We start from the raw sequence: 15,278 nt of genomic DNA, 5'->3' as shown, positions 1-15,278 counted from the left end.
GCATGCTGCTCCGCATTGCACAAGGCAGTGATAAGGCAGCATATAAGTGGAAAGAGCTATGGGACACTGGCAGCCATGTGCTGCTACGATGCCGCAGTAACACTTATCTCCCCAAATGTTTTACTCCTTTATTGCTGTGATCTTTCACATTGTCCTCTTGCTGGTATTTCTGTGCTATCATAAGCTCCCCACACAGCCACTGATGACACCAGTGGACAACGCTGCTGTTTCTGAAGTTTAAATTTCCGTCTATCCTTTGTGCGTGCATGGTGTCACATTTACACACAGACTGAGCTGTTGCCATTTCTCATTTTTCTTGCAAGAAAAACGTTCTTGTGATTGAGTTAAACAGGTCACAAACCAGGGTCGGTATAACGTAAAACTATTCCGTTCTGTTTCTATTCCAAAATGGCCGACACCGCTCGCTCATTGGCCGAATTTTTTGAGGCCGCGCCCATTTTTCCTGCCTGTCAAGCGACGTCAGGAATGCTCAAAAACTGCCACGTCAAAGTGACGTTTACGCACTCATTATGCTAAATTATGCCGAACAAACCCGGCAAATTCGTGGAATAACCGGTGAGTGCCCCGTTCCGTTTGGAATAGAAAAAAATGGCGGCCTTCGTGATTGCGTTGGCGGCGGCGGCGGCGGCTCGTCAGTCCGGGCGCGGGAGGAGGGAGCCCGAGGATGCGTTTGACATGCCAGACGATCAGTTTCGGCGGCACTTTCGTCTGAAGAAAGAAACTGTGCGGTGGCTGTGCGACGAAGTGGCAGAGGAACTCGGAGGCGTGAGAACTTCAGCGCTGTCGGTGGAGCGGCAAGTGTTGTGCGCGTTGCGATTCTTCGCAACGGGCAGCTTTCAAGCCTCGGTAGGGAGCGAGGAGACGATCGGCGTGACCCAGCCTGCGGTCAGCAAGTGTGTGCGACGCGTGGCGGAGGCAATCGTCCACGCCGGGGCCCGCAACAAGTGGGTCCATTTCCCGAGGACGTCGGAGGAGAAGGCGGCCGTGAAGGAAGGGTTCCTTCGACGCGGCTCCATTCCCGGCGTCATCGGATGCGTGGACGGCAGCCTTATAGCCATCATCGCACCGAAGGGCGAGCAGAAGGCGGCATTCATGTGCCGCAAAGGCTACTACGCCCTCAACACAATGTTCGTAAGTATCTTAATTTTTGTCTAATTTGCCCGTCATAGCAACGCGTGGCTTATCTGCTGTGCGCGCTCTCGTCAGATCTGCGACGCAGGCATGCGGATCCTCGCCGTCGACCCTCTGCGACCGGGGTCAGACCACGACGCCCACGTCTGGAGAACTACGTGGTTGCGTCGTCGGTTCCTGGAGGGGCATATTGCCAAGGCCGGCGAACACCTCCTCGGTGAGCAGCGGGAAAATTTTGTACAGTTGCAATTCTGGCAGCATGCAGCAAAGCGTGCTCGCGCCGTAGGAGAATATTGAAGCCCGAACCCCTTATGTCATAGTCAGGTTATTAAGTATAGGCGAGATGTAGAAATTTTCCAATGATATCTGCACGAAACAAAGTGACAACACACCTGCGTTGCACTTTAAACTAATTCTTAATGTGAGCGTACAGTGCACGCGTTGTCACATTCTTTTTTACACTGACAGTCATTTGTGAATGGAGACTACACAAAGAGCTGCCTTGCTACAAATAGGGATGCTATGTCCCAGCTATTGTTATCTGTGATCACAGCTGCGTCAGGTGCTCAGCCTGTATATTTCTTTATTGCAGCCTTTCTGTAGTAGGTGCATTTTACATGACCCATGCTTCGCCTACTAAACTTTGTGCAGAGTTCATACCATGTTTTATGATCCTGCAGGTGACAGCGGCTACCCCCTGGAACCATGGCTCCTGACCCCAGTCACAGGCCACCCTCGCATACACACTGCAGAAGGCAGGTACAACACTGCACATGCTGCCATGCGGTCCGTAGTGGAGCGGTGCATTGGGCTCCTGAAGAGCCGCTTTCGCTGCCTTCAGCGGTACCGCGCCCTCCACTACGAGCCAGAACGCGCTGCCAACATCGTTGCAGCATGTGCAGTGTTGCACAACTTGTGTCTCGACGAAGGTGACGTGTTAATAGATGATGTTAGTGATGACAGCAGCAACAGCAGCAGTGATGATGAAAGTGTTAACCCCTCCCCACAGAGTTCCCCGAGTGAGGGCATCACGCATAATGTACCTGAGAGGCTGTGCTGCCCGGGACATTGTTATTCGCTCATTTGGCACGACACGGCAGCAGCACCAGCACTACCTGCAAAGGGTGCGAAGGCGGCTGCGTCGGCAGCAGCACCGACAGCAGCAATAAACACGTGTCTGACACTGCGGGCAGATGTTTATTACTGCTGTCTACACACCTAATAGAGAGCAGGAACCAATGTGAAGAAATGTGTGCAATTAGTGGATAGCGTGCTGTTTTTTTATAGTATCCGCTCAATCATAACCACCGTTTTCACGTGTCCTCTGCCAGTGAGCTGTCACTACCGGAGATGATTGCATCATTCCACTGTGACACTACATGAGAGCCTTTCGTTTAGTACCTGTAGATAGAACACTTTGTGTTCATCAGCAGAATGTTGTAGCCACTTCTCTGGGCAGCTAGGGTTTGCCAAATGATTTGCTGCTGCTGCTGTTGCTTCTGTCATCACCGACACTGTCACCGCCATCTGCACTGTGCATGGGAGGATGGTCTTCGTCTTTTCGCTTCCTATTTGGGCTGCTGCCAAGCACAACACTTCTCGCTCCACCATGTGTACTGTTCTCACGCACCTTGTAGGCCCTGCGCTGCTTTGCCACACAGCCACCGCACAGTTCCTTGACAGAAGGCCAAGTTATGCCGAAAACAATCGCCTGGCATGTCGAGCGCGTTCTTCTCCCTTGGGAGAGTGTACATATGTAAATAGAGTTCTGAAATTGAAGGAACACAAATTGTAAATAGTCATTTCAAGTGCCAATTGTATTGTTTAAAATCGTTTATTTATATCTGCATTGTAAATAAAACCATGTGATCCATCTTCATGCCATCTTTCATCAAAGCAAATGACAGACAAGTACACAGAGCATGGCTTCATGGCGCCAAAATAGCCGTGTGATGTTCACTACATGGGACCCAGTACACTACCAGTGGCAGATGTTAAATTGCTTAAATATGACACGAGCATAATGATATTTTTTTGAACTCGCAGACAACCATTTATCTTCATCCAGCAACTTAACAGCAAGAAAGATGTCTTGTCTATTATGTAGTTGGCATGTTTGTAGTACAAAACAGTTTCTTTTCAATGACTAGTGCCGTAATAAGATCACAGTATAAAGCAGCCATGACATGCTTTTAAGGAACAAGTGAGAAAATGCTTGGCACTTCAACGGTACTTCATATAACGGCTGCAAGAGCAGCCTGGCAGTGAATGTCAAAATAGCGGCCACATCGATGGCTCCGGTACGTATGTCGCAAACTGTGCTATACTACAATGGGGACTAGATTGTATTGCTATCATAGGTAAGGACACATGAAATATCACAATAACCATCACAAGTAACTGGTGCTTGGTGTTAACAAAAATACCAATTCGGCCACTTTGCGTAGGCACGAATGGTTTGACATTGCAAACATGACATACATATGGCATGAAAATTTATTTCCAGTTATCACAGCATTGTAGTTATTAAGTGCACCTGTATGGTGTGCAAGACAATGTCGTAGTTGCCGTAAAAGTGATTGCATAGTGTATGTTCCGTGGAATAACGGTGCATATTGAAACATATCAGTAACAGCGAAACAAAAGTGAACAACGCCAAATGAAAATATGGCAAAAATTGCACATATAAGTTATACCGTCTCACTTGGTCAAATAATAATACACACGAAAAGGAATGAACTTGGGGAAAAAATACGGTTAGAAGCAGAAACGCAAAAATATGGCAAAAATTGTACATATAAGTTATACCGTCTCACTTGGTCAAATAATAATACACACGAAAAGGAATGAACTTGGGGAAAAAATACGGTTAGGAACAAAAACGCAAAAGTTCTACATATAAGTTATATAATGCCTCACTTGGGCAAACTTGCACTACAAATGAAAATAAACATAAGAGAAATTACCTTGCAAAAAAAAAAAATATGATTAGGGACAGAAATGTACGAAAAACAGCCATATCATCCTTTAGTGCTACATACAAAAAAAAACCCATGCATTCGTGTTTCAAGTGACATCACAAAACTGTCAGTCTTCGCTGCCATGGTCACGCATGACCTGCACATCAGTTCAGAAGACTGGCTACAACTTGGCAGCACAACGGCTTGTGAGGATGTATGGGCACCACCACCAAATGCTGCAGCGGTGATTTGAACGGAAAGATAGGCAACACTTGTACCTACACAGCACTAAAGGATGATATGGCACAAAAAAAAAAAGCTGTCCCTTATGGCTGAGGCGGCTCGCGCAGGTGAGCGAGGGCAGCCAGCAGCTGGCGCAGCGTGGTTGCAATGAGAGTAGTCGCCTCTCGCGAACCACGCATCTCGGCTACCAGCTGCTGCAGGACCTGTCGCGTTGCCCTCTGTTCTTCCACCAGCTGCGAAACAAATTCACTTAGTTAGCTACAGGTTATGCAATGTAAATGCTCGATTTGCACTGTTTGCAAGTGTTGCAGTTTCAGCAAGGTTACTCTTGAGGGCAGCGAGATCATTTACATATGACATGACAAATGGCCGTGCAAACGTACATGGTCTGTTATGTTAAAAACGTGTGAAACGTAGCAAATCCTACCAAGCTGCCTCTGCCTGTCAGAAGGCAGTATTGGTGACTAGTTGAATTGTTGAACAAATGATGATCATGCTGTGGCGATACATGCAACCATGGAAATGTTTTGTAAGTTGCTATGTGTTAAAGAACACCTCAAAGGAGATGTATAAACGTGCATGAGCCAAATGACTACAGATGCCTCTCATGTGTAACATGGTTGTAATGTACATTATTACCATGTGCACTAATCACCTCTTCAAAAAATGACCCGGCCAAGTTGTACGCACCTGCCTAGTTTGCTGCAGCAACAGCTGGTGGAAGCTTGCCGCCTCTGCATTCGCCGCCTCAGCTTGCTGGCTTTGCCGGGCATAGTCGGCGGCCGTCCTGCACACCGCGTCCTCGAGGACCTGTTGGCGGGGTGGCGGCCTGCGGGGCTGCTGCCGAGCTGATGGTCCGTAAAAATAAAATCAGTAAACAGGTTAAAAAAACTAATTTCGCTCCATCCTGCGTAGACATTTTACTGGTTCATTATCAGGTGGAAGCCCAGAAAAATAATTCCAGCAACACACCGTTCACAAAATGAACAGTAAATTTGCATCAACAAAAAGGCACTACACCATCATAAAATACTACACTGATAGTACTTTCAGCTTGTACGCTGCACAAGCTGCATTACAAATGGTGTTAACAGTCAGATTATTGTTACATTTTGCAGCGACCTTTAGGCAGGCACTTTTTCTTTGCCATGTAAATAATATAAATACACAATTTCTGTTTCAAAGGTCTTAATAGATACTGCTTGGAGTAATGTGTTCGTATTGCAACAGCTGCTGAAGTGCCTTACGTGCAGTGCCACTAGTCCCCGGCTCCGTGCCTACTGAAACGCGGGCAGCTGCTGGTGGGGCAGGGGGCACATCGCCATGCGGCTCCTCTTCACTGGAGGTGTCCTCCTGGAACAATAAAGTACACGACATAATGTGATTAAGTTCCATCAACTGGTTGCAATGTCTATTTCACTTATAGTTTTTAAATCAGAAAATTCTTAATCCAGCATGCGACATACTAGTGACTTGGAGCTTTGACAACTCGTTGCTAATGCTTTTCGAATTAACGAGCCATGAAATCCACCACAAGGTGTTTCTTAACAGCAGTGGGGCAGCATTTCCGTCCTTCCAAAGTACGGATATAATGTGCTGGCATGTGTGTTGAATTGTAAGAAAACACACACAAGCACACAACGGCAAAATATTCACCACGGTGTAACTGCCCGACATCGGTACACATAGCAACGAACATTGCTACTCACCTCGGAATCGCCAGGGAAAAAATCCACTGGGGCGGAAGCTGGGCCGGTACGGCCGAGCACGGCAAGCACGCGACCCTCCAGGCCGCCCAACTTTCCGCCTCCCGTCTTCCTGCAAATGCATGAACACCGTCAGCTTATACGTTCCTAAGATGTTGCTAGTCGCGGGCTCACCTCTTCTCGGCGCCGACCTGCGCCGCGACCTTTTTGCAATCATAAGAATGCCGGGCCCAATAGAGGCTCCAGCGCCCGGCTGCCTTTGCTGCCGGTCCGACGGCGTTTAGGGCGGCGGCAATTTCCTCCCACAATTTTCTTTTTTGAGCAGCACTCATACTTGGCGAGTGGCTTGTGGAGCCCCTCGCCAAGTATGGATGCTGCTCCATAAACTGAACTAACATAGCGGCCTGCGCGGCCGAAACGCGTGCGCTTTTTCCATCCGCCATTTCTTTTTCGCGCTCAATTTTCGCCGGACCGCAGCGAATTAATACCAACAAATCGTACCGTTTCAGATATCACTACGTCGTTAAAACATAACGGTTACATTCATTTAATGTGTTGTTATTTTATCACGCCATAAATGTCACGTTAGATTTAACACAAGTGAATAACAACAACAAAAAAACTTTTCTCGTGCAAGTTATATCCAGCAGAAGTATCTGTACCGCCCGCACGGGGGAATGGATCACTGCGCAGCAGTGTGTGGCAAAGAAAACAAAAATGAGCCTCTGTTACAAACCACCCTCGATTTAAATCATGACCTACATTCGGAGATAGTTGCGATCGTTTATAGAAAACGTTTTCTTACCAGCTATCTGTTGAGATGCCTTCCAACCTTCATCGATTCTTCCGTATCCTATGCGAATAAAAGCAAAAGTGAACACCATGCGATCACCCAGATGTTCAGATGCTACTGCTCAGTCACTAAGCACAAGAAAGAATGATGTGTTTACTCACCGAGCACTACGCTTTCACAGTCTTCATGATGTTCACAGCTTCCAGAATTCTCGGGCGAAAGTACCTCGTACGGCGAGATTTCATCTAATCACGTTACGGACAAAAATACACCAAGAGCGGCCCACAGAACCCATCAGCTGTTTTCACGCAGCCGCCATCTTAAGTGTGCGTAGCAAAATGGATTGGATGCGGAATTGGCACGTGTGTGGCTATGACTCGCAAAATTAAAATATTTGTGTTTACATTCAAGCGCGCTTCATCTTCTTTTGCGTTAAAAGATTACAAAACACTTTTACTCTCAGCTACATACAATTGTTCTTTTATCAGACGTTTATATCTAAATGTCACTTGCTATACGGTCCCTTTGCAAATAAAAAACAAGCAAAACATGCTTCCGGCAACGATGGAGGCTGCTGATTGGGCAGATTGAAAAACGTCGCTGGTTCCCGCCCCCATACGCAGAAACTGTCGCGTCATTTTGACGTCCGGAGTTTGGAACAGTTTTTGTTTGGAATAGAGTTACGTTATCGCGCCCCAGTAGTCATGGTTAATCTGCAGACAGACAATGTATGAGAACAGTAGAAATGGGGTTCGTAGCAATACCTCCAATATGAAACATCACTTACGTGCTGTCGCCAAATCTCAACACAAAGGCACTGCTGCACATGAGTTCTTTTGCTTCGAGCAGGTGATGACATTTACTGAACAATTACTGCCATTATGCTAACACTCAAGCAGGAGAAGCTTGCTTTATCAGAAGCTTTACAAACGTCATCGCTTGAAGTAAGCAGATAGTCCTATCATTAACAATTGGTATGCACATTTGACACATTACAGTACATTGTCGGACTGATGCATGCACCACCGACTACTCCAAAATGTGCTTTTATTCATGTATGAATAGCAGCAGCCAGACTCAAGCAGTGCGATTCAATTTCGCAATCATTGACTGTGCTTGCTGCAGTCAATTGTGCAACGTTGTTAGTGCAGCTTTCTCTCATAAGCTGAGCAATAAACACTGATTTTTTTTCTCCATTTATTCTTTTTATACCGTTTCTACTTCTGCAATATAAATATACAGTGACAACATAATGGGGCTCGATAACAAGAGAACTTAAGTAATTTCGCTCCCGTTAGGGCTACCACTGCGAGCTCCAAACACACACACACACCTTGGCCTTCCAGTAGGCGCCCTCTCGCAGCTTGGCATCAGCCTCGGCTCTCTGGACCTGCTGAGCAGCCAGCTCGGCTCTTAGGGATTCCAGCTCTGCAACGCCCAAAAAGTTATGGTATGTTGGTTGAATTTAGGCCTTAAGACCAACTGCAACGAAATTTCACTCGGGCTAAGTTGGCTATAAATGCATACAATCAAAGCAATCCTGGCAAAGCCACAGGGCTGGTAAGTGTCTAATTTTCTTATACGTAGCCTTTAAATAGCGCCTAAGAAGATGACGCGTACACCTGGCACTGAGTGGTAGTGATGCAAATATGGCGAACGTCCCCGAACCATACACGACTGCTGATCTCTCAGTTCTGCCTAGGCGCCCAGGCGCATCACTTGCTCACCATTTGCAAGTTGATGGGTCTCTCTCGGCGTGTTTCTTGTTGCGCACGTGATTTGAGCTGTTCCAAGAATGGCGACGGGCAGCGTGGCCATTGGGTGCTGGACCACATAATCGAACACGAGTAATGGCCGTGGAGTACAAAACGTTGTGCAAACGAAGACGGAACGTAAATTTCCAATCCCAGCTTTCAAAGTGCAAATGTGCACCTCGCCGAAGCAGGCAAGTCTCAATTATCAGCCAACGCGCATAAAGCATGCAAAGTGCACTCGACGAAGCTGCACAGGCTACATTTCGCTAGCACAGTCCCTTACCCACGGAAGACCTGCATGCCGAACGCTCTCACGCGATTACTATAAGCAGTATAAGCTGCGATGGCACACCAAAAGCAAAGGTAAGTTTTATTCAGGGGCGATATCCTCGAGCGATCATTTCCACTGTTGCATCATCTTTGGGACATGTGTCTATATCGGACGCATGGGCACGTTGCAAGTGTTAGGCGGCGCCCTATCTTTGGTACTCCTAGCGCCATCTGACGAATAGTTGCTTGAATGCGGTAGGGTTACTCACGGGGTCAGCGGCTCGCGCTGCGTGTTTGGCGCTCTGTGAAACGGTAGTGATGGCACGAAACAGCCTGCCGATATTAATTTTAGCCGTCTTTCGGGAATTAAAAGATCTTTACAGCTTTTTTTTCGTAGAAAGAACTTAGGGAAAGGAAGTCGTCTATTTGAAGCGGAGCGGGACATGAGGGAACTGCTGAACTCGCACTGATCGGAAGTGACTGCTAGGTGTATTCCGCATACGAAAATCAGCTCACCAGCAAGATGCGCGAAGCTCAGCGTAATTTACTTCGTTAACTACGGTGTGGACTCATTAAATTAGAGGTGACATTGATTCTTGCAGATCGGCGACAGCAGACAAATCCTAGCGGGGAGCTGCGATTGCCGGGCTGGCATCGCAGGGAAGTGCAAGCACGCTGCGGTAGATGCCCTGTACATACAGGACGGGAAATGCGAATCGAAAATATCTCATCCAAGAACGTGGGGCGCACGAACGCCTCATAAGACCTACCCGAGGTATGCTAACGTTGCTCTCCCCAAACAAAAAAAGTGAGGTGCTTACCATTTGCGTAAGACTACGCTGGGAAAATATTTTCGCCCAAGTTACTGGAAGTTAGAGACTTCGTATGTTGCGTTTTTCAGTGCGTGCAAAGGAGGTTCCAAAAAACCAAGTCGTTAAATATTTTGGTGATCTCAACTGCCCCTTAGTTGATATTGACACGTGTACTTATCTTTATCTGGCGACCACGTTTCGCCGCCTAACAAATGTAATCGCACAGCGCGGGACGCGCCTGCATGTATCCGAAGTTTCTGGAAAGTTATCGATGCTTCTATACGCTGTCTGTTGTCGCCGAACTTTGTGTTATCTGATTTCATCGCGTAACGCGAATGGTGTAGAACTTTCTGGAAGGCACGCGGGTCCCAACGATTTGTCTGGAACATTCGATGACTGCTGTATAAAAGCCGACGCGCTAAACCCGCTGATCAGATTTTCGACGATCGCCGACTGTGTTCGCCGCTCTCGTTGTGCTTTAAGTGTAGCCTGTTTTGTGGGCACAGGTTCGCTCAATAAAAGCTAGTTTTGCCTTTCACAGTATTGGTACTGTGTTCTTTGACGTCACGACCACGTGACATCTGGTGGAGGTGCTTTGCGTTCATGTACCGGACGCCCCCACAAAGCCGTGGCCCAAGCCCTCACGCGGAATACACCAACGTCGCCAAGAACCAGCGAGGTAGCCGCAGGCTGCAAGGGCTGACGCCGGAGCACGGACTTTTTCCTGAGACGGCTAGGAAGATGGCCACCAAGTCCAACCCAATGGCAGCCCCAGCGTCTCCCGTCGTGCTGCATCTGCTCAGGGAGCCTCCGACGTTCCGCGGTTCAACTTTCGAGGACCCGGAAAGCTGGCTTGAGACGTACGAGAGAGTCGCTACGTTTAACAACTGGAACAGCGACGACAAACTGCGATATGTCTTCTTCGCATTGGAAGACGCGGCCAGGACGTGGTTCGAGAACCGAGAAGCTACCTTAACGACATGGGAACTTTTCCGTAGCGGCTTCCTGCTAACATTTACAAGCGTCGTGCGAAAAGAGCGAGCCAAAGCTCTACTGGAGACCAGACCGCAGCTGCCGAATGAGACGATTGCGATCTTCACTGAGGAAATGAGCCGTCTGTTCCGCCACGCCGATCCAGAAATGTCTGAGAAGAAAGTCCGCCTGCTGATGCGTGGTGTAAAGGAGGAACTTTTTGCCGGAATGGTACGGAGCCCACCGAAGACCGTCGACGAGTTTCGCGAGGCCACCTGTATGGAGAAGACACTCGAGATGCGAAACCGGCAATTCGACCGCCGCACGAACTCGACAAACTACGCCGGAGTTCAGTCACTGGCCACCGACGACCTACGCGAGACTATCCGAGCTGTCGTGCGGGAGGAGCTACAAAAGCTGTTCCCATCATCACAGCCTCAAGTGGCTTCGATTGCCGACGCCGTGCGTGAGGAGCTCCAACAACTTAGAGTACCCCTGAATCGCCGCAGCCTGAGCCGCAAGCGATGACTTACGCCGCCGTCGCACGCCGTCAAGGTCCCCCTCCGCGACCGCGCCATGGCCCTGTCACGCCGCAGTTCCGTCGTCCGCCGTCGCCAGCACGACCACCCGTCGCGCAGCGCACCTACGCGAGGAAGACGGACATTTGGCGCGCTCCTGACCACCGCCCGCTCTGCTACCACTGCGGAGAAGCGGGTCACGTCTACCGACGATGTCCATACCGGGAGATGGGACTGCGAGGTTTCGCCGTGAATGCTCCGCGCCCGCAGCAAGGTGAACGCCCCCGCGATATCGCCGACAACCTCGCCGCTACTCAGTGGAGCTCTCGATGACCTTCGCGTTCGCCATCACCAGGCCTCTACCTGTCGCCGCAGCGCCGACCATACATTGGCCCAGCCCGGGGCCGGTCAGCGAGCCCATATCCGGAAAACTAAAAGCAGCAACCGATGGAGGTGCGGTTGCTATTCGTCGAACTGACGAAAATCCTCCGCCGCCGATGAAGACACCGAATAAACTACCTCGACGACATAACGACACGCCGCCGTCCCGACGAAATCAGGAAGCCAAGACTACACCGACGAAAGACGACTTGACCACACCACGTGCCAACTTCAGTTCAACACGACGCAGCCGCGATCCGACGCCAAGAACTAACTGTAACGCAAGACAAAGAACCACCGACCTCGACGTGCTTCTCGACGGCCACGCAGTCACTGCCTTAGTAGACACAGGAGCCGATTAGTCCGTCATGAGTGGACCCATCGCCGCCCAGTTGAGGAAAGTTAAGACTGCATGGGAAGGCCCTCAAATTCGGACCGCTGGAGGACACCTGATTACGCCGACTGGGATCTGCACGGCAAGAATTACCGTTCATGACCAGACTTACTCTGCCACCTTCGTTATCCTCGAACAGTGTTCACGAGACATCATTCTCGGCATGGACTTCCTGAATCAACATGGCGCAGTCATCGACCTGAAGTCGAAATTGATAACGTTGTCGCAAGATCAAGCGATACCGCCGGAGAGCTGTCGTAGTCACCACGCCTTGAGTGTGCTCGAAGATCAAGTGAGCATCCCGCCGCGCTCCAGCATTATTATTTCCGTCGGCACCGAAACACCCGCTGACGTAGAAGGCGTCATCGAGGGCGACCAACATCTACTGCTCGACCGTGAAATTTGCGTCGCAAGAGGGATTGCTCGACTCCACGGAGGGCAAGTGGAAGTTATGCTAACCAACTTCAGCCAAGAGTTCAAGCACATCAACAAGGGCACGACAATCGCATATATCGAGGAAATTGTGGAAACAAGCGATGCCTTTGTCCTCTCGGATTCAGCCGCATATACTCCGATGAGCATAGTCCCCGAACCAGATTCGATGTGAATCCAAGTCTTCCTATGAGTAAGCAGCAACAGATCAGAAGTCTTCTCCGACGATACAAAGACTGCTTTTCGACGTCATCGAGGAACACCAGTTGCAAAGCATCGCGTTATGACCGAAGAGAGCGCTCGACCACTCCGCCAGAGCCCTTACCAAGTTTCGACACGAGAACGTGAAGCTATTAGGCAACAAGTCGACGAAATGCTGCGCGACGACATCATCCAGCCGTCGAAAAGCCCGTGGGCCTCTCCTGCAGCCCTGGTGAAGAAAAAGGACGGAACCCTACGCTTCTGCGTCGATTATCGTCGACTGAACTAGATCACGAAGAAGGATGTGTACCCCCTTCCATGGATACACGACGCATTCGATCGGCTCTGCAACGGTAAATCCTTCTCGTCGATGGACCTCAAGTCTGGCTACTGGCAAATAGAAGTCGACGGGAGAGATCGCGAAAAGACTGCCTTCATCACGCCAGACGGCCTCTACGAGTTCAAGGTCATGCCATTCGGACTGTGCTCGGCGCTTGCAACGTTTCAGCGCGTCATGGACACGGTGTTAGCCGGACTGAAGGGGCAGACGTGCCTTGTTTATTTGGATGACGTCGTTGTCTTCGCCGGAAATTTCGACGATCACCTTAGGCGGCTTGCGACAGTGTTAGAAGCCATCAAGTCATCAGGGCTCACTCTGAAGCCGGAAAAGTGCCGTTTCGCTTACGATGAGCTTTCGTTCCTAGGCCACGTGATCAGCAAATCAGGAGTACGCCCCGACCCACAGAAGACAGCTGCCATCGCAAAGTTCCCGCAGCCAACCGACAAGAAGGCAGTGCGCAGATTCCTTAGCATGTGTGCCTACTATAGGCGCTTTGTCAAGGACTTTTCACGCATCGCTGAGCCGCTGACAAAGCTAACTAAATGTGAGGTCGAGTTCAAGTGGGAAACGCCGCAGGCCGACGCATTTCAAGAACTGAAACGACGCATTCTGTCGCCGCCCGTACTTGCGCACTTCGACGAGCACGCCGATACCGAAATCCACACTGACGCCAGTGGCCAAGGCCTCGGTGCCGTCCTAGTCCAGAGAAAAGATGGACATGAACACGTGATAGCTTACGCTAGCCGGTCGTCGTCAAAAGCGGAAGGCAATTATTCTACAACCGAAAAGGAATGCCTCGCCATCATTTGGGCTACAGCTAAATTCCGCCCTTACCTCTATGGCAGGCCATTCGAAGTCGTCAGCGACCACCACGCGTTGTGTTGGCTAGCTAACTTAAAGGACCCTTCAGGACGGCTGGCGCGGTGGAGCCCGAGACTGCAAGAATATGACGTCACGGTAATATACAAGTCCGGGAGAAAACACTCCGACGCCGACTGCTTATCGCGCGCCCCCATCGATCCCCCGCCGCAAGACGGCGGGGATGACGACGCCATCCTTGGGATAATAAGCGCAGAAGATTTCACTAAACAGCAACGAGCAGACCCGGAGCTAAAAGGCATCGTCGGGTATTTGGAAGGAAACACCGACGTTGTCCCTAGGGCATTTGAGCGCGGGTTGTCTTCGTTCACGCTACAAAACAACCTGCTCGTGAAGAACTTCTCACCAGTCCGCGCCAGCTACCTTCTTGTTGTACCGTCAGCGCTGCGTCCAGAGATATTGCGCGCCCTAAATGGCGATCCAACCGCTGGGCACCTCGGATTCTCCTGGACGCTGTCGAGAATACAGGAAAGGTATTACTGGCCGCGTCTGACCGCCGACGTCGCCCGTTACGTCAAGACATGCCGAGACGGTCAACGATGCAAGACACCACCGACAAGGCCAGCAGGATGACTACAGCCGATCGAACCTCCTCGCCGACCATTCCAGCAGATTGGGATGGATTTGTTAGGGCCGTTTCCGATGTCAACATCCGGGAATAAGTGGATCGTCGTGGCGACGGACTATCTCACCCGCTTTGCTGAACCCAAAGCTCTACCGAAAGGCAGCGCCGCCGAAGTGGCGAAATTTTTTGTCGAAGACATCCTGCTGCGACATGGTGCCCCAGAAGTCCTCATCACCGACACAGGAACGGCTTTTACAGCAGAGCTCAGTCAAGCCATTCTGCAGTACAGCCAGACAAGTTACAGGAGGACAACTGCCTACCATCCGCAGTCGAATGGTCTCACGGAGCGCCTGAACAAGACCCTCGCCGACATGCTAGCAATGTTCGTCGACGTCGAGCACAAGACGTGGGATGCGGTCCTGCCGTATGTAACCTTCGCACAACACGGCGGTGCAAGAAACAACACAGATCACGCCGTTTAAGCTGGTTTACGGCAGGAACCCGACGACGACGCTCGACGCCATGCTGCCGCACGTAACTGACGAAGAGAATGTTGACGTCGCTAGCTATCTCCAGCGCGCCGAAGAAGCCCGACAGCTCGCCCGCCTACGGATCAAGAACCAACAGAGGACCGACAGCCGACGCTACAACCTCCGACGACGCTTCGTCGAGTGCCAGCCCGGCGACCGTGTTTGGGTTTGGACACCGATACGCCGACGAGGACTGAGTGAGAAACTATTGCGCCGCTATTTCGGACCCTACAAGGTCATTCGACGTATTGGCGCACTGGACTATGAGGTCGTGCCAGACGGAATTTCGCATTCACAACGGCGCCGCGCACGATCTGAAGTGGTGCACGTGGTGCGTCTGAAACCCTTTTACGGACGCTGACGAACTTCCTTATTT

General features: G+C 50.2%; 1 protein-coding gene across 1 annotated transcript; it reads left to right on the top strand.

Moving 5' to 3' along the window:
- The first annotated feature begins 384 nt into the window (after positions 1-384).
- LOC126534888 (putative nuclease HARBI1) lies at positions 385-4,609 on the top strand. The gene is made up of 4 exons (XM_072286970.1): positions 385-1,152; positions 1,228-1,369; positions 1,833-2,191; positions 4,463-4,609. Exons 1-4 carry the CDS (start codon positions 610-612, stop codon positions 4,607-4,609), a joined length of 1,191 nt encoding a protein of 396 aa, XP_072143071.1. The 5' UTR covers positions 385-609.
- Positions 4,610-15,278: the final 10,669 nt, after the last annotated feature.

This window comes from Dermacentor andersoni, chromosome 3 (genome assembly GCF_023375885.2).
Source record: "Dermacentor andersoni chromosome 3, qqDerAnde1_hic_scaffold, whole genome shotgun sequence".
Lineage (NCBI taxonomy): Eukaryota > Metazoa > Arthropoda > Arachnida > Ixodida > Ixodidae > Dermacentor > Dermacentor andersoni.
The sequence above is the reverse complement of the archived record's forward strand: the minus strand, read 5'-3'. Positions and strand labels throughout refer to the sequence as shown.

Excerpts from the sequence above, each read along its gene's own strand:
- LOC126534888 (XM_072286970.1), top strand. The coding sequence starts at position 610 with ATGGCGGCCTTCGTGATTGCGTTGGCGGCGGCGGCGGCGGCTCGTCAG. Across the intron at positions 1,153-1,227 it reads ACGCCCTCAACACAATGTTC|ATCTGCGACGCAGGCATGCG; the intron begins GTAAGTATCTTA and ends CGCTCTCGTCAG. Across the intron at positions 2,192-4,462 it reads GTGAGGGCATCACGCATAAT|GTGAGCGAGGGCAGCCAGCA; the intron begins GTACCTGAGAGG and ends CGGCTCGCGCAG.